The sequence below is a fragment of the Halichoerus grypus genome, chromosome 6 (assembly GCF_964656455.1).
Source record: "Halichoerus grypus chromosome 6, mHalGry1.hap1.1, whole genome shotgun sequence".
In the NCBI taxonomy this organism is placed as follows: domain Eukaryota; kingdom Metazoa; phylum Chordata; class Mammalia; order Carnivora; family Phocidae; genus Halichoerus; species Halichoerus grypus.
In genome coordinates, this window is record NC_135717.1 from 56750308 (window position 1) to 56777109 (window position 26802).

Consider the following 26802-nt stretch of genomic DNA (forward strand, 5'->3'; position numbering starts at 1 on the left):
TGTTTCACAGACCCTACCCTGAAAACAATGAACAAACCTTGAGATTACAAATGATCTTACTAACAATTTAAGAGACTTTGAATTTTTAACTTCCTGCCTGCAGGAAGGAAATGACAGTTGGAAGTGTGGGGAACAGGTGTTACCCTGGACAGCATGATATCTTCTGCTTACTAAAATAAAAAACACTGCATCAACATTCCTACGTGGAAGTGAGTTCTAACCACAATACTCAGTCTTTCCACCACAGACCCAGCTCCAGAAAACCCGATCTGTTTCCTACCAGGAAGTTGTTAAACCCAGCATTAAAAAGCAGAGTAAGGGGCAGAGTTCTTCGAATCAGTCTTGGATTAATCCAAGTAAAGAATTTGGGGATGTGAAAATGTCCCCCTCCGTGTCCTTCCAGTTACTTGCATGGCGGACTCATCAGGGGACTTAGAAGGGAAAGAATCAGGATTGGCATAAACTGGTCTCAGCTGAAGGGTAGGTGATTTCAAACCCTCTCTCATCTCCTTTTATCTTTGTCTCTAAGTTAGGGGTCTAGCATTATTTCCTCCCAGTAGCTTAATGTTGCTAGCTTGTTTTCTCTCCCTGGTGAAGGAATCTACCCTGCCTCCCAATCTGTTACAGAAATTTTAGACAAATAGATACTTTAGAAGAGCTGAGGACTCTTAAATAATTAAAGGCTATGCCTTGGTCCAGACAAATACCAGCCAGTCCTCCCCAGCCTCCTTTGTTAATGGTTCAAATCCATTATGGAATATGCTTTTTTGAGGGCATATGGATTAGAGAAGGTTGGGAAAGATACTGTAACACTGAGACCTAAGTCTTTGTGAATGCTTGCAAAGAGGCATGGTCTTTTCCTAACATGCATCTTGAGATGAAGAAATTGCAATCCCCAGAGTCTTTGTTTTCTCTCTTCTGTAGAGACCTTACAGAGCCATGGCTGTGCAGGAAGGAAACCCGGGGGCTGTAATTGGACCACACAAGGAAATTAAATCTCGTAGGCTGAGAGGACAGATTGTATTGGGACAGGTAATACATGATTTCTCCTTCTGAAAGGTCAGTGTGAGAGCCAGGATTCCCTTGTAATAAAAGATGAATTAGCCATTATCAAAGCTTGGCACATTCCCCTTCCTGCCCACCATTTCTCTTACCCTTCATCTCCGTCCATTCCTTCCACAAGATCTGTCAAGGGCCTATTATGTGATAGAAGTACCGTGCTGAGATACGATGATACAAAGATGAAAGCAAGTGTTCTCTGCCTTCAGGGAGCTTCCAGTTTGTAGGGGACCCAGTGTGCAAACCACATAGGGAAACAAGTGCTACGGTACAAGTGTGGGTGAATCCAGAAGGATTCAGTAGGTGTTTTGACTCAAAGGAGGAAATGCTTACTTCCGTTTGGAGAAGGAGAGTAAGGAAAGTTTTCAGCGGGGAGGAAACTCTTAGAGTGGGGCCTGCAGGAGGAAGGCTATGTTCTTCCCGCTCTCATGTGAGATCAGGAGAAGGCAATAAAATTCTGCCCACACTCCCCAGCTGGCAAACCGTTATTCAAGGTTCTCCCCATCTGCTTGCCTCTTGGCTATTTCATTGCTCTTTAGTGCTGCCATCTAAGGGATAAATGGAAGTGGAATTTATTTATGTTGCTTTTGCTGAGAAGTTAGGGAAAACAAACTGGTGGAGGAAAGATTTAAAAAATAGAACATTAAATTTTTATTAAGCCAGAATTGCCTTGTTTAATTGATTGTTACTAAGCTAAAATTATTTTCTAATTTTTATGCTGGTGAAATATTACACTTATGCAAACATTAATAAATCAAAAGTGAAAACCCCTTCACCCCACCTCACCCATTCCCCAGGGGCAGCACTGTTAGTTTGATGAGTATATTTCTGGATTTTTTATTTATGCTTAAATCCACAGCTATGATATTTTAAAACAAAAATGAGATTGTGCCATTCACACTGGTATACATAGCATCTGCAGCCTGCTTCTCTCTCCTACCCCTCTCCTGACTCACTATATCATGAACAGTCTTAGAACTAATTTTCAAAGAAAATGTCATTATATGACACAGAGAAGGTTGCTGTAGTAATATACGGATATTGCTTTGAGTCAATCGAAAAATCAGTTTGGCCAAAACTCACCTCCTGCGAGAAGCCCTCTCTGATCAACTCTACTCTGATTTTTTTTTTCAGTCCCTTCTTCTGAATCATCCAGTAGCCTTACATCTTGTTTTTGTATAATATTTGGCCTCTGCTCATAAACATATTCCTTTCTTGTACTCAAGCCCTTTTGGTTGCCAAGACCGAAGAGCCCGTTTTGTAAGCCCTTTGGTTGCCTCTCCCTGTTGATCTCTTCCAGTCTTCTCACTCTCTGTGTTGGCTTCTTTACTCATTCTTCCTTTCCCTCACCACTTGGCTTCCATTTGTTTCTTGGTTCATTCAGCAAATAAGTACCTAGTGTCACAACATGCCAGGGGGAGTTCTAGCACATACAGTTTGGGTCGTTTTAATCCTGACTTCAAATCATGGCCTCCTTTAATTCCACTTACCAAATTCTCCCACGTTTCTTGGTTCAGATTTCTAAGCTGGATCACGTGGCCCAGTTTACGGAGGGACATTCTGCGGCCCAGGGCCTATTCAACCAGATGTGGCTGGAGAGGGGTGTGGAGGACGGTGCTGGGAGAGCCCTTCACAGCCCTGACATGCCCAGCTCACTCCATCAATGTTCTCAGGTCTTACCTGTGCATTGGTGACATATCCCTAACCGGAATATAAGTCAGGAAGGACTGTATCTCTACCATGATCTGCTCACAGGAAGTGTTTATAAACAATGTGAACACAGGTGCTCTTTCCTTTACGTGGAGGTGGGCTTGTTGTGGGTAGGGGGCGAGCATCACAACCTCCCTCCTGTTCAGAGAAAGCACAGCTAGTTATCAGAGCTTTCCATGCCATAGAGAACTGCAGGTCACATCACACGAATGCTGTCTTTGAAGGTAAAGGTGAAGAGAGATTAGGAACTGGAGGAAAATTATATGTGAGAAATATAAAGCAAGTGCCATTTTTAAATTCCCATACATGGAAATAAAAATTGAGTATTTAAAATGGAATTAAAGACCTGGGCCAGAGTCCTTTTGCTTGGAGCCAGGCAATTTTATTCAACAACTGTCTTCAAATGCCCAGGTCACAATTCCTGTTAATACACAGAATTTGTAGAAGAAATTATAACACAACATAGCACTGATGACTCAAGACAGAGGGCTAGGAGGTTAGAGTCTAATTTATATCCGGTCTCTCTTAAATAGAAAGTTTTGTCAGGGATGATACAGAGAATCCATGACAATTATATGATATTAGAAACAGTTGGTGACAGAACTACGGGTTGGATGGCTTTTCTACCTTGTCCTTTCCTGTTCTTGGTACCAGTCTTCCAGGTCTCTTCGTTCATTTGAGAGGACATCTGCTAAACATCAGCAGATTGGAAATTCAAGTTCAAATGAAATAGCTTGAGGAACCGGCTGACTAATTGTGTTGCAGTGGGAGGGCAGGAGGCCGTAATCCTCAGAGCCGCTACCAGAATCCTAGGTGCACTGGGGAGCCAGGCAGTGCAGGGCCCCTTCTGCCTGTGCAGAGAGGAACCCAGAGAAATACTGGCGTGCGTCAGGCTGCCAGCAGGCACAGGGGAAGCCATCTAAAGAAGCAGGCATGTGGAAGGGATCAGGATCAGTGCTTCCCTCATGGTTCTTGCTTCATTGGTTGCAGCAAAGTCTCTCCCTCCTGCCCAGGTTGCTCTGTGGCTTCCCCCCTGGCTTCCCCACCTCCAGGTTAACACTGCTCCCGTTCTTCCTCCACACCAGCACTCACTACGCTTTCCAAATGATCAAGTTAAGTGGCTCTTCTGTCCAGAAAACATTGCCTTTTCACTGACTGCCTCACACACACACACACACACACACACACAGACACAGACACACACACATACACCCCCCTACCCCACCCCACCCCACCCCATCCCACACCCAAATCCCTCAAGGAACATTTACATTCTGACCCCAGCCAATTCTAACATCACCTGTCTCTACTTCCTGCCATGTGACACCAGATTCTCATAACCGCTCCAGCCTCCTGGCTTCTTTTTTTGTGTCTGGAATGTTACCGACACCCCAAAACCTGCCATCTGTCTTCCTCATCCTTATCTCTCCCTCCCCTTCCCACAGCCCAAAGAGGAAGTTCTCCTCTGTGTTACCATAGCACTTAGGTTGTACTTCTGACCTCAGTGATTTTTGTTGTTCACAGGTTTGTTTTCTCTATTGGACTTTGAGCATTTTTAGGGCAGAAATCTTTTGTCCATTCACCTTCACACCCCAGCACCTAGCAAAGGCAAAGTGCTCATTGCAGGTGCTCACAAGTAGTGTTTGAAGGGAGGATAATCATGGAGACGGTTGTTGTCTTTTAAATATTTGATATGCTTTTGGACTAGATATAGACAGCTCTTAATATGTCAATCCTGATAACAAGTTTCCAACATATGTTGGTTTCCTCACCAGCAAAATAAAAATGTTAATCTGGGTTACATAACAATTAACGTGCAAGAAAAATAGTTCGAGTACCAGGAAGCAATCTGGTTAGGAGGTTGGCAGTGTGAATCCAAACTCCCTTTTCAAGCGCTTTGAATAAAAACAAGGGGTAGTCTTCCATGATGAAGACCCAGGTTTTGGGTATCTCTTTTTGCCTGGATTTGCTTAGATATAGAAATTGGGGATTGGATTACAGCTCTTCTTCTCCTTTAACTCTAAAATTGTATAATTCCAATGGTTCTACTGAACAAATGTTAAATATTGCATAAAATTTTTTGTGTGCTCCAATTGGCAATCCAAGCTTACACTGAAAGACCTGCTTTTTACCAGTGCTGCAAAGTATATTCAGAAATTCATTTGACTTTGAATAATGGACGTGCAAACACATTAAGTGATCATTTCCACAACTGTTCTGTTTCTTTAAGAGGCCTCGCTTGTTGAGTTGGAAGATCATTGAACCCAATGAGGGTCAATAAAAGAATAAAAAGTCACTGGTTAGTGATTTCAGTACAAGGAACTTGATCCTAGCTCAGTATTGGTGTCCATATGCTGCTCACAACCAAAGGGGGAGTGTTTGATCCTCAGCAGCTTGCCCTTCCTCAGGATGGCTTCTGGAAGACTAATCAAGCTCCTGGTTTTTGAACTTCTTGAGTTTGCTGCTTTCTCCATTCCCACGCTCGTGATTGTGGAACAGTTTGCCACTGCCTATCAAAGCAGAGAGGGCAGCCCCGATAAAACGCATTATTGGCTGATGGTTTCCTGTTCAATCGCCTATGTGGCTTTGGTAACTCTACTGATTTGGGTTCCCATAAAAGTTCTCTTATACAAGAAGCATCGCCTTTCCAAAAAAATTAAAGGATGGTAAGTAAAAGCGTTCTAAAGCAGGGGAGCTCTGTGATGCTTTCAAAGATACTTTCTCAGGTACTACAGGTAAGGATGTTAGCATAGCACAAATGTACATAATGTATGTGCATTATGATTAGTGAGAAGTAATTAGTACCATTTCTATAAATGTGTTGATATTATGGTATCTTCCTTTAAAAAAAAAAATAGGGGCATTTTTCCTGACTGATAGCAACACGTTACATGTGTTTATAAGCTTGCAGTTAGCATGAGTCTATGATATCCTGAGTACTAAATGTTGGACCTAATTCTTCTGTACACTGAACTGCATAAAGTTAACACAGTTAATTTATAGAAATCATAATTGTAAGATTATAACATAGAATTTTACTTTTGTGTGAAACAAAGTAATGTCTATTCTGAAATGTTTATATTGCATTGTTTGGCAGGTCTAAAGCATCCTTTGACTCTTAACCAACTGAGATTTTTAAGCAACTAGTCTCTTTACTCAGATTTAAAAAAATAATACTTTACTATGTTAGTAAATTCTGTTTCCCTGGTGTGTGTGTGGGGGGGGGTGGGAACTGCTTCAATAATAATATAGAAATATTTTAAATAAATTAAGATTTAATGTTGGTTCAGCAGTAATTTGATGACCATATCACCTATATGGATTAAGTACAAATAATCTCTGGTACTAATAATTTTTTCCTTTTAGAGCTTCAGATCTGATTTTTACTCATCTGAGATTTTTTTGTTTTCTTTGCTTCATTAAACCTTCTTTCGTACTGATCTTTTATTTATTTATTTATTTTAAAGATTTTATTTATTCGTATGACAGAGAGAGGGAGAGCACAACAGGGGGAGGGGCAGAGAGAGAGGGAGAAGCAGGCTCCTGCTGAGCAGGGAGCCTGATTTAGGTCTCCATCCCAAGACCCTGAGATCATGACCTGAGCCAAAGGCAGACGCTTAACCGACTGAGCCACTCAGGCATCCCTCATACTGATCTTTTATTTTAAAGTAAAAAAACATCAACACATTTGAAAAGCAAGCAGCTGGGAATTTTAACAAGGGCAGAAATGTAAAAATCATAGAGACAGCAGTCTAGTTGTATCGGGAGGGTACAGAAGGGGAGAACTGAAGTGTGGAGTTCACAGGTGTCCTCTGGGTGCCTATTCTAGGTGTGGCTTCACGAACCTTGCCAGGGGACTTTCAGTTCCCTGAGGGCAAATATATTGAAGGGTTTCTGGAAATAAACCATTTGGTTGACACTGCATTTATGAATTGGGTTTAGGGATTTTCCAAACCTTGACCCAAAGTCTCAGGATTACCTATGGAGCAGGTTTGGAGCTGAGCTGGGCCCTTCACTCCTCACACCACCTAGAAGTTACTTTGATGGTTCAGGACTCCTGGCTGGGCTGGGAGTTTTGAGGGAAGGATGGAATATCCAAATAACTGTAGAAACCATTGGTTTACTCCAGCCCAGAAGGGCACTCCATATATTTTTTTACATTGACTCAAATCTCTGGGACTCTAAGTTCTGAATATCATTCAGGCAGCAAACCTTCCATATGAGTTATCATCATCATCATTAAGTTATAACTGCTTCTTTACCGATCATGTATGTGCTGAGAGATTTACATGTGAATTTCATTTCCTTCTACACTACCTTGTAAAGTAGGTATTTTCCTGAGTTCATCATTATTATTCCCAAGAGGAAATTTATGATTAGAGAGGTTATGCAACTTCCCTGGTCATTTAACTAGTGAGTGAGAGGACCAGACTTTGGACCTCCGTCCATCTGACTCCATAATCGGTACTTCTAACCACTCTCCTAATCTGTGTCTTTGAATGACAAGATCCCAATCTGCTAGGGTAAATTGAGGGTAAGGAAGAGAGTAGTCTTTCATTTCTACTCCCCAGTACACATTTTGTTTTACAAATCTGGTCCACGTCCTCCCCTTGTGCTAATGAGTCTTGGGCTGTGTCACAGTTGTATGTTCCAGTGAATTCTTTGGGGAAATACTCTTCTGGTCTTTCATTTTCTTTGTAGGTGTGACTGGCCACAGGTGTTCTAAATAATATACGATAGGTTGTTTAGTTTTAGTGCAACTGTGAAACTGTTTCCTCATGGCCTCCTTCGTGAGCACTGTCATATTGCTATCTCTTACTGGCATAGAAGAGAAGAGTTACCTAGCACTATTCTAGAAACTTTACACATTCTGTACTATTAAAATTAAGCTTTATGACAGCCTGGCAAGCTATGTGCTAGTGTTCTCATTTTAGGGATAAAGAAATAGAAACTCTAACAAGTGATCAACTTTGTCAGGTAATAAATTCATAAGTGGTGGAGCTGGGATTTTAAGCCCAGATTGGTCTGAATCTGTGCTCTTTCCTTTATCTTGTGTAACTTTTCCTTTATTTTTTTTCTGTCTTTGAATGCCAAGTGTATTTCAAGATCAACGCAACTCTTTTGGTGTCATTAAGATATATTCCCTCCAAAGATGTATATTTGGATATTCTATATGATTCTCAACATTGTGTATATGGATATTTTAATATATGTGGTAAGGCAGAGTGTTTATCTTAATTGCTAGATGAAGATGATGCAAAAACAATTGGTATTATAGAAGGTAGGGATTGAAATAATGATTTTTAAAGAATGCTTAAATAGTTGTTTACACAAAATCTTAAAAATCCTTAGCATTCACAGATAGATTGTTATGAGCCTATTTGAGGACATCCCTGTAAATTCATGATGGCATTATTAACCCCATGAAGCTGGTATTCAGTAGAGAATGAGTCATACAGCTAGTAAAGAGTGTGCCCTGGCCATACAGCTGAGAGGTACAGACCTAAGTTCAAATCGCAGCTTTGACATTGACTGTGAGGATTTGTGTGTTAATTAAGTTCTTTGAATCTTAATTTTCTCATGAGCGTAACAGGGACAACCATATCTTTTTCATTTGAGTGCTGTTTTAAGAAACTGAATAAAATTATGCACATAAAGTTCTAAGCATAATGCCTGGCACATAGTATGGATTCAATGAATATTATTGTTATTACCTCAGGCTGAATTTAGTATTTCCATTTAAAACATGATCTTGTTTAGGGCCACCTGGGTGGCTTGGGTAAGTGTCCAACTCTTGATTTTGGCTCAGATCGTGATCTCAGTGTTGTGAGACTGAGCCCTGTGTGGAGCCTGCGTATGATTCTCTGAGCTCAGCGTGGAGCCTGCTTAAGATTCTCTCTCTCCTTCTGCCCCTCCCCGCCCTGTGCACTCTCTCTGATTAAAAAAACCAAATAAATAAATAAATAAAACATGATCTTGTTTAATCCTCAGAATGACTCTGAGAAGTGATGATGAAGAAAATTATATGCTACAAGTGATATTCTTTGAATTTGGAAAATCTTGTAGGTCTCTTTTATCCTTTGAGAAAAATGAAGGCCAATATAGTGATATCATGAATATCTCATAAAGTATTTGGCACTTATACAGTGCTTCTATGTTTTATTTTTTCACTTGACCTGCACGCCAGTGTTGTGAAGTTGACCAAGTGGATATAATTCCTATTTTGTAAGGGAGGAAACAATGCCAGAGATCTTAAGACATGCACACTAAATCAACAGTAGAGTCTGAACTTTAATCCAGTGCTCTTTCCTTTACTCTTGTGAAACACTTCCTCATTCTCTTTAGAATGATTGTTCCTTTTTAGAGATGCCTGTCATAATTCATAATAGACTAGGGAGATGGTTGAGGAATGAGGAAAAGCTATTTATATACACACCAAATTGTATATCCCAGTAAATAAGAGAAATCCCTTTCCTGGGATATCAGTGAATGGGTGAAACCATTGAGCTACAAAGCTAGTCTGCAACTGGAGCCTATCTCAATGAAGAGAGTACCTGGGGATAGGATAATAATGGAGGATTTGTGGGGATTCCCAGAATGCCTTGGGACCCAGGGCTGGCAGTGGCAGCCTCTTGGGCCTCTAAAGCACTGTCAGAGTCATTCTTCCCTTTTCTTGAAGGATAATACATGTTCACAGCCAAATAGCTCTAGCAGCCCACTTCCTGCCTCTTGAATCCCAGAAGGCTAATAGCTTTCCTTCCTTTTGTCCCATCTCTGTCCCCTTTTTGTCCAAGCTGACTGTCAGTGGCAGTATTTCTGTTGAGATAGCTGATTGGATTCACAGGCCACACCCTTAGTATCCTCTCTAGAACATGCTCTCTCATTTTTTTTAGAGATTTTGTTTGAGAGAGAGAGAAAGACAGCATGAATGGGGTGGAGGGGCAGAGGGAGAGGGAGAAGCAGACTCCCCACTGTGCAGGGAGCCCGACGTGGGGCTCGATCCCAGGACCCTGGGATCATGACCTGAGCCAGAGGCAGATGCTTAACCGACTGAGCCACCCAGACGCCCCTCTCATTTTTTACAATATGGATAGACTGAAATTTCCAAATATTCAAGTTCCGGTTCCCTTTTGCTTAACAATTCCTGCTTCAATTTCTCTCTCCCTCTTGAATTTTGCTCTAAGCAGCAAGGAGAAACCAGGCAGTGCCTTCAGTGCTTTGCATAGAAGTCTCAGCTAAGTATCGGAGTTCATCAACTGTTAAGTTCCACTCTCTACCCAGCAGAACACAGTTCCACCAAGTGTTCTGCCACTTTATAGAAAAGATCACCTTTTCTCCAGTTTCCAATAACATGGTCCTGAGTGCTGCCTGAGACTTCACCAGAAACACCTTTAACATTCGTATTTGTAGCATTTCTGTTCATGACAATGTGCGTACTGTCTAGGGTTGATAGAGGCTTTCTCTGCAGCTCTCCTCTTTCCTTTCTGAGCTTCCACCAGAATCTTCTGTAACACCCATATTTTTCTAACAGTCTAGCCTTTTCCTATCACCAATCTTCAGACTCTTCCAGATAACCCATTACCCCCTTCCAAGCTGCTTCCACATTTTTAGGTATTTGTTACAGGAGTACCCCACCTCCTTACAGCAAAATCTGCATTCGTTTTGTAGGGTGGCCATAACAAAGAACTTCTAAGTGGGTTTCTTAACAACAGACATGTATTGTCTGCCCGTTCTGGAGGCTAGAAGTCTTGAGATCACTGTGTTGGTTGGTTCCTTCTGAGGGCTGGTGGTTCACTGGCACTCTGGCATACCTTGCCTTAGAGATGCATCACCCTGCTTGATCTCTGCCTTCATCATCATGTGGTGTCTCACTATGTTGCTTCACATAATCTTTCATCTGTACATTCTCCAAAATTTCCCACTTTATAAGGGCACCAGTCACATTGGATTAGGGGCCACCTAATGACCTCATTTTAACTTACTACCTCTAGAAAGACCCTATTGCCGAATGAGATTACATTGTAAGGTACCAGGAGTTGGAACGTCAACATATCTTTGGGGGGGAGGAGAACAGAATTTAACCCACACAACACTTATTAATAAATTATAAACATATGTTAGCAGTAAGTCAAGATTTTTAAATACAAATTATCATTATTTCTGGTTACATAAAACACAGAACTTGGATTAGAAACAGGTTACATCTTTATTTTCACTAACCTCTAATTGAAAGCTATCATTTCTTTCCATTTTGAATGTTGGTAACAAACCACAGTAGTATTATCAGAACCTGTAATTTCATTACATAGGTCTTTTCATATCACATTGCAGGTACTTCCTATTGTGGTTTATGAATGATTTCAGTTTCCACTAGATCTTGAGTACTCCACAGGAAATAAGAGAATGTGTTCATAGATAGGGACATGTATTACTATATCAAAATTTTAAAAGAATTTGGGTAACTGTATTTCAACATAATTGCTTTGTTTTGTTTTTAAAAATTATGTTTTGAGAAAGGCCCATAGGATTTACCAGATTCTCAGAAGTTTCACTGCTACAAAAATGGTTCAAAAACATTGTGCTGGCCAGTGGAGATTATGTAGTGAAACCACTGAGATAAGTTTTCTGCTTCCATGGAACTTAGTTTGGGGGATTGGCAAAGAAGAATGTGTAAAATGGTAAACAAGAAATAATCAGCAGAATTTCAGATAGTCATAGGGCTGTAAATTTATATAATTTGGATGACAGTGGGTGTCAGACATGGAAGATCTGGGAGTAAAAGGAGTAGCCAGTGTACAATTTGAAGGTGGGGCGAGGTTGCTGTGATCATGAAATAACTTAGAAGGCCATAACGGCTGGAGTTAAGTGGTTTTTGGGAGAGAGGAAGGTCATTCTAAATGAGAATGAGTAGGAGAAAGAAGAGAAACCACATCATATAGAACATGTAGGCTAGAATAATAGGTTCCAGTTTCATTGTAATTACATTACTCATGTATCAGAGATTTTTAAAAATTATGTAAAATGCACAAATGTGTGTGTTTTTTGAAAAATACACATAACATAAAATTGACCATCTTAACCATTTTTAAGCATATAGATCAGTGGCATTAAGTCCATTCACACTGTTGTGCGGTCACCAACCGTCCATCCATAGAACTCTTTTCATCTTGCAAAACTGAAACTTTGTCTTCACCAAACACTAACTCTCCATTCACCCCACCCCTCATCATTGGAGATTTTTGAGCAGGGCAGTGATAAGATGTGTTTTACATTTTAAAAATATAACGATTTGCTCTGTGGAGAAAACATTGCTAGGCAAGAATAGAAGCACTAACAGGAAATCGGTTAGGAAGTCAGATATGAGATGACAGCGGATGAGCTAGAGTGTTAGCAAAGGATGGATTGGAAATGTGTTTTCAGTAAATCTACTTGCAGTAAACCAGACAGCATTTGATGATAATCAGAACAGGTATGGAGAAGGTTGTGGAGTCTTTTTCAGGCATGTTGAATCTGGATTGCCTATGAGACATCCAAGTGGAGGTAACAAATAGAATTGGGCATACAAGCCCAGAACTCAGGAATATTTATATATATATAATATTGATTTTGATTTTTCAGAAAAGACATTTAGAGATTGTATACCAAGAATGACTTCAAGTGAAAACATTTGGATATTTCTTACTTGAACCAAAAAAATCACATATATATATATATATACACACACACACATATAATTTATATCTTACATATCATATTATTATATTTTGTATATTTATATATCAATATATATTTTATATATAATAATTTATATAAATATTTATATAACATATAAATAATATATATATAATATTTGGAAGTCATGGATAAGTGGGTGGTATTTAAAACCATGGGATTGGCTTAGATAATTGAGGGAGAAAATATAGATAGAGAAGAGCAGTGGGAGTAATCCCTGGGGCACTCCTGTCTATTTTTGAGCACAAGTTGAGAAGAAGAGGGCTCCATGAAGGCTCTAGCTAGTCTTAGAGAACCAGGTGCTGCAGGAACCTAGATCTGGGCTCAGAAAAGGAGGCAAAGCTACCCCTTAAAAGCCCCATTGTACCTCTGGTTTTAGCAGGTCATATTGGGTCTGGCTGGGAGAGGTGTCTATCCCGCCCTCTAATTTATGTCTATACCTAGAAGGCTGGGATCGACGGAAACATGGTAGTACCAAGGAGAAATCCTTAGTTATTTGAAAGAGTTCAACACTTTTTGTACTTAGAAACACATTATCATATATGTAATTAGTAAAATGTGTCATTAGTGAAATGAATATTTAAGGAAAGAGGAGGTAAGTATTTCATTATACAAAAGCTTTGAGTATATTTTGTCTTCCCATAAATTAATGATGCTAAGTGTATATTTTAATTCTTTCTGTCGTATTTTATGTATTATATATGTATTATATAACAATAACTATTTGATTAATTGATCATGTAAGGTTTAAGAAGTGGTCCAAAAAATAAATGTGAAAATTTATGTGATTTTTATTTTTATTTTATTTTATTTATTTTTATTTTATTTTATTTTTTTTAAGATTTTATTCATTTATTTGACAGAGAGAGAGATAGCGAGAGCAGGAACACAAGCAGGGGGAGCGAGGGAGAGGGAGAAGCGGGCTCCCCGCTCAGCAGGGAGCCCGATGTGGGGCTCGATCCCAGGACTGTGGGATCATGACCTGAGCTGAAGGCAGACGCTTAACGACTGAGCCACCCAGGCGCCCCTATGTGATTTTTATATATCATATATATATGTATATATACATACATATATGTGTGATTTTTATATATATGCGATATACATAAAATTTTATATTTTTATGTATATAATATATATGTGATATATGTGATTTTATATATGTATATATATATGATATATAAAATCACACATTTCATTTTATATATATTTATATATATATAATTTTTTTGGTTCAAGTAAGAAATATCCAAATGTTTTCACTTGAAGTCACTCTTGGTATACAATCTCTAAATGTCTTTTTTGCAAAATCAATTTTAGACATAGGATATAATATAATACTTAAGAAAGTCATGTGTTTTGCAAAATCAATTTTAGACATAGGATATAATATAATACTTAAGAAAGTCATGTTTGAAAAAAAAAAAAAAGAAAGTCATGTTTGTTTGTTTTTTTTTCAGTTGGTCACTGGAGCCAGAACTCTTGGGCAGGATTCCAAATAATAATGAAAATGTTGAATGTCACTTGTCTTGTCTTGCACAGAAATGCTCTTAGAAGTCCATGGTTTGCTAGTTATTTGGAAATCTCTCACCCCTTTGTTCTAGAAAAATATTCTGGTTTTTGCGTGTGTTGCCCTTTGCCATACTCAAACATTTGGGAAATGGAAATAAGGAAGCAGTAGTTTCTTAGAAAAACTATAGATGAATGGAACAGGAACTGCAAAATTAGCAAAATGTAACAGGAACTGTTGATCTGGTACATTATTGCTTTTGCTTATTTTTTTCTCCTTTGCTAGGAGACCTGTTATGATGATGTGTGTTATGCTCACCACACTTCCCAGCTTCAGCTTTTCTATCGCAATGACCGAGGTATGGAATTTTTATTTCTTTTGATGCAAGATTTTGAGATTTTAAAATTTCCTCTGTTACTGGAATTTGATAGAACAGTGTGCCCGAAAATTTTCTTAAAGTTTATTTTATCCAATCTTTTTCCAAGTTATAATGTATATATTTAAAGTACTAAGATCATTGTTACCTCTGCAATTGTGAAGGAAGGTCTAGCAGCCAATTAAAAAAAAATACCTTCTGTGTTTGTGTGTGAGAGACAGGAATGTTAATTTCAAAATAATAAAAAAGCAAGGAATTTGAAAGTAGACCCACATTTGTTTCTTTTAACTAGATGTCTTTTGAGTGTCCTCAGTCCTGAACAATATCCAAAGGAACAACCACTCATTCTAAGACCTTTGATAATATATCCATTGGCAAAGCATTTGCACATGATATTTGTTTGAAAATAAACTTGACTTTATGTTTTGACTTAATGAAGCTTCAAAAGGACTCTGATAGATGGGCATCTACAGGACAGGAATATTATAGGCAGAACTTTTAGGTTGTGAGAATTTTATTGTCTAAAAAAGGTTCAAAGAAGAATGCCCTATTAACCTTATTAATTTGGATGATGCTGTGAAAGATAATTTTCACTTCCCCAAAGTGAGTGACCTAAATTACTTTATATTTCATAGGTGAAGTATGTTGAATAGATACTTATTAAGTGCATATTACATGCCAGGCAGTGTGTTAGGTACTGGGATAAAACACTCAGGAAATTTGATGGAGTCTCTGGCCTTCAGTAATAATTTATCAACAGTAGAGAGAAAAATAAACAGGCAATCAGAATAGTTATGCTAGGCTTAGTGAAAGAAGTGAGTACTGGGTAGTGTATGATATCATTAGAAATACATGGTTGTTGGAATATGTCCTAGATGCTACATTAGGACAATATATGAATGTGTTAGAATAACCTCAGAAGGCTCCACAGAGGTACTTTCCATCAAACAACAATATGTGAATATTTTTATCTAGATTTATCTTTTTCTCTTCCCTCCTCCCCAAAGACTTTATAAAGCACTTGGGAGGTCCCCAAGACCTTTAAAAATTCAGTTTACAACCTGTTAAGGAACCCTATTATCATAAAGTGACGGTGTATTTGTAGTTTGATTGACCTTTTGGGGGCCAAAACAACCTTTTTGGTTCTTTTCTATTATGTCCTTATCCACTGTTGCACATTTTTTCCTTCTTTAATTTTTCACTCAAGTATAACACACAAACAGAAATGTGTACAAAGCACAAGGTATACAATATTAATGAAATAGCACAGAGCAAAACCCTGTGTAAACACTACTGAGGTCAAAAAATAACTTTGCCAGCTCCCTAAAAGCCACCCCCATGTTTTTTTGCAATGACAACATTTCCCTCCTCCTCAAAGGTAACTTCTGTCTTAACTTCTAATGCCATATATTGGTTTGTCTGGTTTTGAGTCTTTCATAAAAGGAAATACAATTATATATATATATATATATATATATATATATATATATATATATATATATATAAAATCTATCTATCTATCTATCTATCTATCTATCTATCTATCTATCTATCATCTATCTATCTATTTATCTACCTAATCTATGTCTGGCTTCTTTTATTCAAAAGTGTGATTCATTCGGGTTTTTGTGTACAACTGTATTCCATTCATTTTCATTCTGTAGAGTATTTCTTATTATGAATATATTACAGTTTACATTTCTGCTTTTGATGCCCACCTTCAGTTGTGTCTGGTTTTGGTTATTACAAATAATGCTGCTGTGAACATCTTTGAATGTGTCTATTGATGCACATAGGCAAGAATTTTAGTTGGTTAAAGATGCAGGAGTATAATCGAGGGGTCATAAGATATTCAAATGTTCAACTGTAGCAGAAGATGCCAGTTTTCCAAAGAGATTCTACTAATTTAGACTTCACACTGGCAGAGAGTGAGCACACCTATTGTTCCACATCCTCGCTAGCCTTACCTTGTAAGTCTTTTAGCCATTCCGATGGGTATATTCTTGAATCTCATTGTAGTTTTACATTGCATTTCACCAATAATTAATGAAATTGGGTGTTTTCTCATCTTGCCAATTTTTTCCTATTGTGTTATTTATCTTTTTGGAATTGATTCAGAAGTTATTTATATATTCAGATTTCAAGCCCTTTGTTGATCATATGTATTGCAAATATATTCACGCTTTGTGACTTAATACTTTTCATGCCATTTTTGGATGAAGAGTTCTTAATTTAAAAACAATGCAGTTTATCAGTTTCTTTTTTTCATGGATAATAATTTTGGTAACTTGAAAAGATTTTGTCATACTGTGAATCTGAACTTCAAAGACCTGTAGATATCCTCCTATATTATATTTTGGAGCCTGTATTATTTTACATCCTCTTCTAGATTCACAATCCATTTGAAACTAATTTTTGTATATGTTGTGCAGTGGGGAGTCTGTTTTTCCCCCCAATTAATGTCTAATGGACTGAGCACTATTTATTAAAAAGTCTGTCTTTCCACATTTCTCTGTGGTGCTGCTTTTGTTATAAATCAGGCATGTATATATACACGTCTATTTCAAGCCTTGTTTTGTCCACTGCCTACTTTTATATACCTATGCCAACATCACATTGATTTAATTCTTCTAGCTGTATAATAGCTCTTTATAGCCAAAAGAGTAAATCTTTATATCTTTTTCATCTAAACGTCTTGCCCTTTGTATTTCTATATGGGTTTTAGAGCCGCTTGTCATTTTCCACAAAAACTTTGAATTTTGATTGAGGTTGCATTGAATGGTATCATTTTTTAAAATTGCATTTTCCCTTTATTGGTATTTAGAAATAATTTATCTATTTTGGGGAGATTTTCCCCATGTACAATTATGTAGTCTATGGAAATATATATATATATGTGGAATAATTTTATTATATATATATATATATATATATATATATATATATATATATATATATATATATACAGTGTTTCTTTCTTTCTCTTCCCTCATTATACCAGCTAGGACCTCTAGTACGATGCTGAATAGAATTGGTCATGGTGGCACCTTTGTCTTCTTCCTGATCTCAGAGGAAAAACTCAACATATCACCACTAATATGATGCTTGCCATAGGTTTTTTTGTAGATACCTTAATCAGATGAAGGAAGTATCCCAAAACCTGCCTGGGTTTACCTGGGCTCTCCCTTCTTGGAAAACCCTGAACTCCATCCAATATCTGTCCCCCTCATTCTCTGACCTAAGGACTCCCAAAGGCTCTGCTTAGCAGAAGAGTTGGAAGAAATTGCACATCCCACCATTACCAGGAACCTGCCATTGTATTTTTGTGTGTATTTACCAAGCTCTATCTTGAACTGAAAGCTCTTCCACTGATAGGAATCTTTGTTACATCTTTACAAATTGTTCAAAAGCTTATGGGGTTGAACACCTGAAAATCTGGAAATCAAGCTTCTAGTCTTTTAGCAAATGTCTTTATAATTAATTTATTGCTACTTTCAGACTATTAAAAGAATTTTAAAGAAAGCACAAAAATATAATCCTTCTAAATGGTTTTCTGAAAACAGGTTCAAAAAAATATTAATGGTACTGTGGATATCTTACCTGATAATTTACCTGACCTGCCAGTTTCTCTGGTTCTGACTTCCTTGATTGTGGTTGATATTATTGAAAAACTCAGGATATATCCTCTTAGAGGGCGGCTAAAGAGTAAGTATTCTTTTAAATATAAATATTTTTAGAAGTTTGACAGATTATTCACCTTTCTGTCACTCTGTTACCTGTTGACATGTTTAATGATACCCTTTCTGACATCTAACATTATAGTTAGAAGATCAGAAATGAAGAGATCTAAATATAGTTATTTTAAAACCTACTTTGATAGGCAGTTATTCTTATTTGTATTTTGGTAGTACTGATAAATGAATAAACTTACCAAATATTTAATACCAAAAACTTTAATGTTTACTCTAACAAGAAAATTATCTAAGTAAATTATTATAGATTTATATTTTTCAGGAACGCTCTTAAAACCTTAAGTTTAGATAAATAAATAGTTTAGGTTTAGATACCTTTGATACAGAAATTAATGTGACTACTGCAGTTATGTCTTAGAGAATTATGTGTGTGTTTTTTTTTTTTCTAAAGATTTTATTTATTTATTTGATAGAGACACAGCGAGAGAGGGAACACAATCAGGGGGAGTGGGAGAGAGAGAAGCAGGCTTCCCGCTGAGCGGGGAGCCCGATGTGGGGCTCGATCCCAGGACCGTGGGACCATGACCTGAGCCGAAGGCAGACGCTTAACGACTGAGCCACCCAGGCGCCCCGAGAATTATGTGTTTTTAATTGTGGATTGTCAAAAAGCTAACAATCACACTAACAAAACCAAGATATGCCACAAATACTCTTCCAAAGGGATCAGTCAAAACTAAATTTAGGTTGGCCTTAAAAAAAAAAAAAAAAAAAAGGAAAAAGGTATTATGCTAATTGAATATTATGATTGGTCTTAAATTTTCTTAACTTTCACTTAATTTCATGTGATAGTATCTGTTTTTAATTTATACTAAGTGTATGCGATAGTTCTTGTATGACTAAGATTTTATATTTGAAATGGGTAGGTTTTGTCTAATCACTTCCTGGTGGAGTGGAGGGGTTAGACTGAGTGAGTCACTGGGGAATGCTTTACAGTAATAGGGATGACTACTACAGCCAGGAAGGAAAAGACTAGAGAATCATGTATGGATCATGAGCCACCAGCCTTTCAGTCACTCTTACTCCTCAAATTTGAAAAATAAAACCGAGTTGGGAGGCCGCCAGGAAATCTGAGACTCTGAGTTTCAAGTTTTGCGCTCCGTCCTCGGGTAGGAAGTGACGGTTGTGATGTTTAACATAACGCAGGGTACGAGGTAGGTAAGATGGTAGCTAGTGGCCATTTTTGAGGACAGGGTATCCTCAAGTTATATCTGCCCTCCAGAGCCAAGCGTATTTGTCTCAGACTGAGGAGATTTGGGGATTGTCACATCCTTTGCTCCTTCTCTAGACTCTTCCTTGATGCAACCCTGTTTTGAAATTGGATTGTTTTTGATAATGCTGTACCTTCCCTGTTAATGTGGACATTCTGTTTACTTTCTTAGTGAAAATTCTCTTTCTAAAAAATACACATGTATATTTTTGGGAATAAGTTATTGGCATCTTATATTTTAAGTGATGAGTTGGATTGTCAAAGGGGCATTTTCCCCGTATCCAGCAATGACGATGACACTGAGAATTGAAATAAGAAAACCCCAAAGAAGTCAGTCTTGGAGACAAGATTTGAGAACATCTTGCACAACTGCTTCTTCTTATTTGAAAAGCCTTCTTCTTGAGCTCCTCTGCCCAAACTTGGGAGGGTTAATATCTGGTTTAATAGCTCTACCATTTAATTAAATCATGCTTTAAAAAAAACTAGCATTCACTCAAAATACCTTTGCAAATATTAATTTATGTCAATTTAATTTTTTGCAAGCTTTTGAATATGCATACTAACAAAATAGATTATGTGAATTTTGAATGTATGGGATATTCTCATTCTCTGGAATTTAATACATAAATTCATAAACATGTAAGTTATAGTACATAAATCTGAACATAAGCCGGTATGCTAAAAATATGTTGTCACTGCATGTGGTACTTCAGAATCCAAGAAGTACAGTAGGAGTGGGTGGTGACTAAGCTTTAGAAACATTTGGCTCCCTTTAGAAAATGTTGGGGAATGGAATATATTCTGTTCTGTGCTCTATCCAGAGAGTTTGAAATGCCTACCCATCTATCAGCTTGTAGCAGTTATGACCTTCTACTTGATGAAACTAAGGTCATCTACAATGCTTGGATTTCTGGACACTCTCGTGCTATCTCAACCATCCCAATTCTAAGCTAGAAAAGCTTGATCTTTGTGTAGCTCCTCCTTTTCTATAATTTTAAATAAAAGTTATTCTATACAAAAAAAAAATATGCTTATGCTTAAAGCAATCCTCACTGGATCAAGGAGTCCTTTCCGCTAACTTTCCATTACCAGTTGAAACATCTCAGTATCAAGCGATTACTATGTCATAACATCCAAGGGCATCATTTCACATAGCCTGAGCCTCACACGGGAATATTTTCTGATACACAGATCCCTGAGGCACAGCCGCCTCACAGATGGATGTCGTACCTAATAATGTCACGTCCCAGCCATGGGAACAAATAATAGGAATACAATATATAGCCTGAATGTCCCCAGCTCTTACTAGTGTGTGGGTACTGATGAGCACACTTTGATATTTCTATTTGAATTTTGCTAGCTCAGTCCCAACCAATGAATGACTGGACCTCCATCCCTCTTCCTCTTCCATATTGTTCCCTCTCCCATTTTTTTTTAAGCCAGACCCAAGGTGATCTCCTGTGGTGTCATTTGTTGGTTCAGACTGCTAAGTATTCCATTGCTCCTGCTTTTTTTTCAGTCATCATTCTCACGCACAAACAACCTGGCATGCTATTTGTCCACCACTCTTGGACTGACTCTCCTCTAAATGCTTGTACTGCTGTTATTTGCTTCTGGGATATTGTTTGATGTTCTCTTGGTGCTTTAGACTGATTGCCTTTCTTCTGACATTTGGAATACTGACTTCCCTCCACAGAGATCTACTTGTTTAGAGAGCTCCCAAACAGAACAATAGATTTTCTTTTGGGAACACAAGCCTTTTATGCCCAGAATGTATATGTTCCAACAGATTGGCTGGGATTCAACAAGTTCAAGTAATGGCCATCCCACTCCAGTGGAAATCACCTTTTCCCCTCCTATCACTAGTTCTCGTGGCTGATTCTGGTAGAGCCAGACTCCTTCTTCTCTTGAGGTAGTTTTTTTTTTTTTCCATGGGATCTCAGTTTCCTTACATCAGCCTTACCTATATTGTCTGAACCCCAAATCATGGTCACCATTAGACCCCCCCTGCCCCCACATAGATTCCTTAACCTTCATAAAAGCCAGTAATGCAAACAGACCCACAAAGAAGTCCATGGTTAGGACGCAGATTTTCAGTTCTACGTACAAAGACTCACTTGAATAGCATAAGCCTAGCTCAGGCGCCACATTACAAGTGGTATAATAGCGTATAATAGTTAAAGTACTGTGGGGCGACACGTGAAGGAATACTTCATTTAATCTAGGGTGTTGGAGGTCAGAAAAATCTAAAGGGAATATCTGGGATTTGTAGGAGTTTAGGCAGGCATGGTAAAGAAAGCTTTCTACATGGAAAGGAAGATTGGGCCTCAAGAAATCCAGGTATACATGTAATAAATGTGCAAAAATAACCAGTTGGATTTCATACTCTGAATGGAGAAACCTATTGCTGGAATGGAAGTTGCCTTATTAAAACCAACTTTTGTTTGTTTCTCAAATAGTGAATTTGGAAACCTACAAAGTTGCTTTGTAGGGGGGTGTGGGCAGAAAGGGGAGGCTTAACTGGAGTCACTGGTTGCCCCAATTCCTACTTGAACCAAATCAATACAACATTTGTCTGTTTAGGAGCTGATACTTTATGTAAGATTTCATTTGAAAAAAAAAAAAAAAAAAAGAATGGTTCTTCTGCTAACTGTCTAGAAACCATTAACCCAGGACCTCATTTAGATTCATAGGCTTTTGCTTTCTCTAAGGCAGTACCATAACTCAGGTGGCCAATTCTCTACCTCTCCAGCCCATGGCTTCCTGGGAATCTTGACACTGCACCCCCAAAGACAAAGTGTACCCTCATCCGAGGTGTTGTGACTTCCGTTGCTCTGGGATGTGATACAATACAACAATACAACACACTAAAATGCACTACAATACAGCATTGCAGGTAGAGCGGGCTCATCAGGGTAGAGCACACACAGGTTTTGAGGCTCAACATATAAAAACCAGATAAAATTTTTAACATTCCATTTCGAACTGTTTTATTTCTAATGTTTTGTTTTCCCAAAATAATACATATTCATTTAAAAAGATTGTCAAATAAACATAAGCGAAAAAGAAGAAAATGGAAATCAACCATGATCTTGTAGACTAGAGATTTAGAACTGATAGCATCTTCGTGGACATACTTCACTTAAGGAAACCTATTTTGTATCTTTTTTCCTAACAGTTTGTGGTGGGTATCATTCTTATTATTGTATCTTCTTCAGTACATGGTTTTTATTGTACTAACAAACCCTAACTTATTTAACCATGATTCATTAACTAACCGCTGTTGTTGGACAACTAGATTCTTTTCCAGTTTTTAACTACTAAAAGCACTATTGTTAGGACTCTTGTTCAGAAGTAAAAAGGGTTGCAGAAAAAAGGAGAAGGATGTGGTGAGAATGAGCAGGGTGATGTGGTTTGAGTTGAGCAGGGGAGGCAAGCCATGTGTGGAGCGCACATGCATGGATGGTAGAGGTGGTCAGTGTCTGCAGGACCCTGTGCTGTGTATGAGAGTTAGAAGCCACTTGTAGGTGACTGGCCAAGCAGTGGCCAGGGACAGAGAGAGTTAATGGCCACTGGATGACAGCCGAATGATACCAGGAGGATGACCACAGAGTGTCCTCAGAAGACCCTGAGCATCTGCACATGCCCAGACTCCTTGGCAACGACACTTGCCAGAAGAAATGGGACTATTATGGACTGGCTGCACATGCAGACAAATACAGAGGGGGTCATTCATAGGGGATTGTACAAACGGGATAGCAAGATGGTTTGGCTGCATTGGGGATATCTGCCCAGTCAGAGACGACTTGCTAGAGGTGAGATCAACAGGATATTTGAGTGGAAAACATCAGAGCTCTGCAGAGGAGGTGGTTTCCACTGTCACATCAGTCAGAAGTGCCAGGTATGATGTTGGCAGTGTAAGATTTTCAAATAAATCTGCTCTCAGTGGCCCTAGTCCAGTTCTTACTGTGTAGTCTCTTTAATACCCAGAGACTGGGGCCAAGTGCTGCCAGATCTTAACAGCATAGATGATTACTTCTTTACGTTAAATGCCTAGACGTACAATTTCTGCCTCCAAGTATATGCAAGCTTTTAAGGTTTTTGACAGGTGTCAATCAATCAAATGACCCCCTATAAAGAATGCCCTAATTTGCCATCTAAACAGTAGTGTAAGAAAACACCTGTTTCTTCTCAACCTTGTACCTTTGGATAATATATTCCTCTTTATCTTTGCCAGTTTCATAGGCAAAAACAGTATCTTATTGTTTTAATAATTTGCTTAAGGTAGTAGTTGTGTTGAGCATTTTCTCATAGGTATCTTGGCTATTTGTATTTTTTAAAAATCATATTTTTCTGTCCTTGATCTGTTTTTCTGTTGATATGTTCGTTCCTTTGTTGTTTCTACTACTGATTCATGAGTTCTGTAAATAGTAAGGACATTAGTTAGAATGGCAAAAAATGACAAGGCAAGAAACAACAAATGTTGGAGAGGTTGTGGAGAAAGGGGAACCCTCTTACACTGTTGGTGGGAATGCAAGTTGGTACAGCCACTTTGGAAAACAGTGTGGAGGTTCCTCAAAAAATTAAAAATAGAGCTACCCTATGACCCAGTAATTGCACTATTGGGTATTTACCCCAAAGATACAGATGTAGTGAAAAGAAGGGCCATATGCACCCCAATGTTCATAGCAGCAATGTCCACAATAGCCAAATTGTGGAAAGAGCCAAGATACCCTTCAACAGACAAAAGGATAAAGAAGATGTGGTCCATATATACAATGGAATATTACTCAGCCATCAGAAAGGATGAATACCCAACTTTTGCATCAACATGGATGGGACTGGAGGAGATTATGCAAAGTGAAATAAGTCAAACAGAGAAAGTCAATTATCATATGGTTTCACTTATTTGTGGAACATAAGGAATAGCATGGAGGACATTAGGAGAAGGAAGGGAAAAATGAAGGGGGGGAAATCGGAGGGGGAGATAAACCATGAGAGACTATGGACTCCGAGAAACAAACTGAGGGTTTTAAAGGGGAGGGGGGTGGGGCATGTGTTAGCCCGGTGATGGGTATTAAGGAGGGCACGTGTTGCATGGAGCACTGGGTGTTATTCACAAACAATGAATCATGGAACACTACATCAAAAACTAATGATGTACTGTACGGTGACTAACATAATAAAAAAATAAAAAATAAAAAAAATAGTAAGGACATTAAACTTTCCCTGTCAGAAATATATATTTCAGTTATTTGCCTTTTAATTTTACTATACTGTTTTTGATATAGGAAATTTCTAATTTTGACATAATCCAATCTATAAATATTTCCTCTCTGGACTCTATGAAGTTATGCTTTAAAAATCTTTTTTTCACTCCAAGCTGATATAAATATTTACCAATTATCTTCTCAAAAATTTTGTACACTTAAATGTTTCATGAAGAGAAGTTGGAATCTCTGTAGGGTATAAACTCATTAATTTATAGGTAACCAATAAATCAGGAATGATAATCAGTATATTTATTCACTTGATCTGGCAAAGCTTTTAGACCCTGCCTTTATTGTATTTCTTTCCATTTCTCCTGATATTTCCAACATAAAAAAAAGAACTTATTACTGTGCTTTAAAAATGTCAATGCCAGTCATAGCAACCCCAGATAAACTGAATCAGGATTTCTGAGGATGGGACTTGGGCATATTTAAATTTTTAAAAACAAAACCTCATTGAATTCTGATTGGTATCCCCAATTGTGAGCAGTGGTTTTCACTTTTTTACTACACATTCAGATTGCCTAAGGGGCTTGAAATTTTTTTGACTCCCAGACTGAACCCTAGATAATTAAATCATAATTTTGGTGGAGGATAGGGCCAGGCACAAGTAATTTTTAAAACTCCCCAGGTGATTTACACTTATGAATGTTATTCAAGTGGATGGGCAGAAAGCAAGCAGGGGCAGTTTATACCTGTTAACACCCCAATGTCTTTGTGAAGTAGGAAGCAAAATTACCTGCAGAGAGCACTGGGAATGGATGGAAGGGAGAGACTCTGTAACAGGATGGGTAAGGTTTGGAATAATTGCTGAGGGTCAAGGGCAGGGAGATGGATGGATGAGAGATGCATAGGGTTCAGCAAAGGATGGAAACCAGGAATTTGTCCTGCGACCAATCAAGATTATGAGAGCTTTCTTCAATGATACTGAGAAATCTGGGCATTGATTGTAGAAAAGTTGGAACTGGAGGGCTGATCCAGGTTTAGGGGTTTGCAGAGCATGAATGGAAGAAGGAAAAGGATCTGTTACTTTATTAGTTACTTCTTCTTATTGAATTACACAATTTCTTAAACGAATGACAATGATGATTTTTATTGAACTTCTAAGCTATTTCTGGTGAATCATGGGCCACCTGTGGACATATATGCAGGGACTCACCTGTTGGGTACTCACCAGAGGCATCTTTTCACAATACATATGCGTGATCACTATCTACTGATCAGTACACCAGGGGACAGTTGTTGGGGTCTCAGCATATACAATTAACTTCTTCAGGTTATATGCCTAGACCAGCAATTTCTGGCTTGAAGTATATGCAAGGCCTGGCATCTGCAACTTTCAAAAGTTCTGCAAACAGTTCTGATACCCACCCTGACGGAGAGCCCCTCGTGATAGGAAGTATTGGGAATTGTGACATATACCAAGTTAAAAGCTGAGAGCCCAAATCCAAATTCCTGAAGCTATTTGCTTTCCAAATTTCCTTGAAATGGAATGCAACACACTTTAACCAGATAGAATGTAAGAGATGCCACAGACAGTAAAGGGGGGAAAAAGGGATGCTGCTTTTCTCTGAATAAAATAAATGGCACTTTGAGTTCCCCTTTGTTTCTTTTTAAGAAAAAGCTTATTATACAATATGAGCCCAGCGTGTGAGCTGGGTTTCCATAATGTATTTTGCAATGGCTTTAGAGAGTGCATATGAGGAACACTGTGTTCGGGGCCATGCCAAAAAGGGGGAGTATTTCCTTCACACCCTCCTTTTGCTACTTAGAAGAAGGAAGTTTCAGAAAAGTATGTACGTTAGTTCTAGGATTTTTTCCCCTTCTCAAGAAGTAAGTAGCTATTTACCAGACTGGGATGAGAGAAGAGTAGAATTTCTGATTTATACCTTCTAATGAAGTACCAGCTGTCAGGATTAGGTCAGTGGGTATTGGGCTAGAAATTATATTGTAGCAATCCTCATGCCAAAAGACAGAAGACATCAGGTGCTATCAAATTGTGACCCTTTGATTAGGACAACTTTACATGGTTATAGCAATTCGGCATTTAATTGTTACTTTCTTCCTACATGGGGAAAATTTATGAACAATGTTAGTATATCAAGTGAGATTCTTGAGAGTTGCAGGATATTTTCAAAGTAAATATTTTAGGGAGACTGATAGAAATAAGGGAGCATGAAGAACTC

The 26802-nt window shown here is 38.2% G+C and overlaps 1 protein-coding gene across 4 annotated transcripts in view; it reads left to right on the forward strand.

Moving 5' to 3' along the window:
* The first annotated feature begins 258 nt into the window (after positions 1 to 258).
* TMEM236 (transmembrane protein 236) overlaps positions 259 to 26802 on the forward strand; it is a 36577-nt gene continuing 10033 nt past the window's right edge. The window contains exons 1-3 of one of the 4 annotated variants that reach the window (XM_078075189.1): positions 259 to 480; positions 14297 to 14369; positions 17951 to 18092. In XM_078075189.1, coding sequence (XP_077931315.1) covers positions 14307 to 14369; positions 17951 to 18092 — 205 coding nt within the window. In that variant the 5' untranslated portion in view covers positions 259 to 480; positions 14297 to 14306. Of the gene's footprint in view, positions 481 to 14177; positions 14370 to 17950; positions 18093 to 23078; positions 23248 to 26802 lie in introns of those variants that run through there. The other 3 variants (XM_036097073.2, XR_013449006.1, XR_013449007.1) reach the window with 3 other exon arrangements.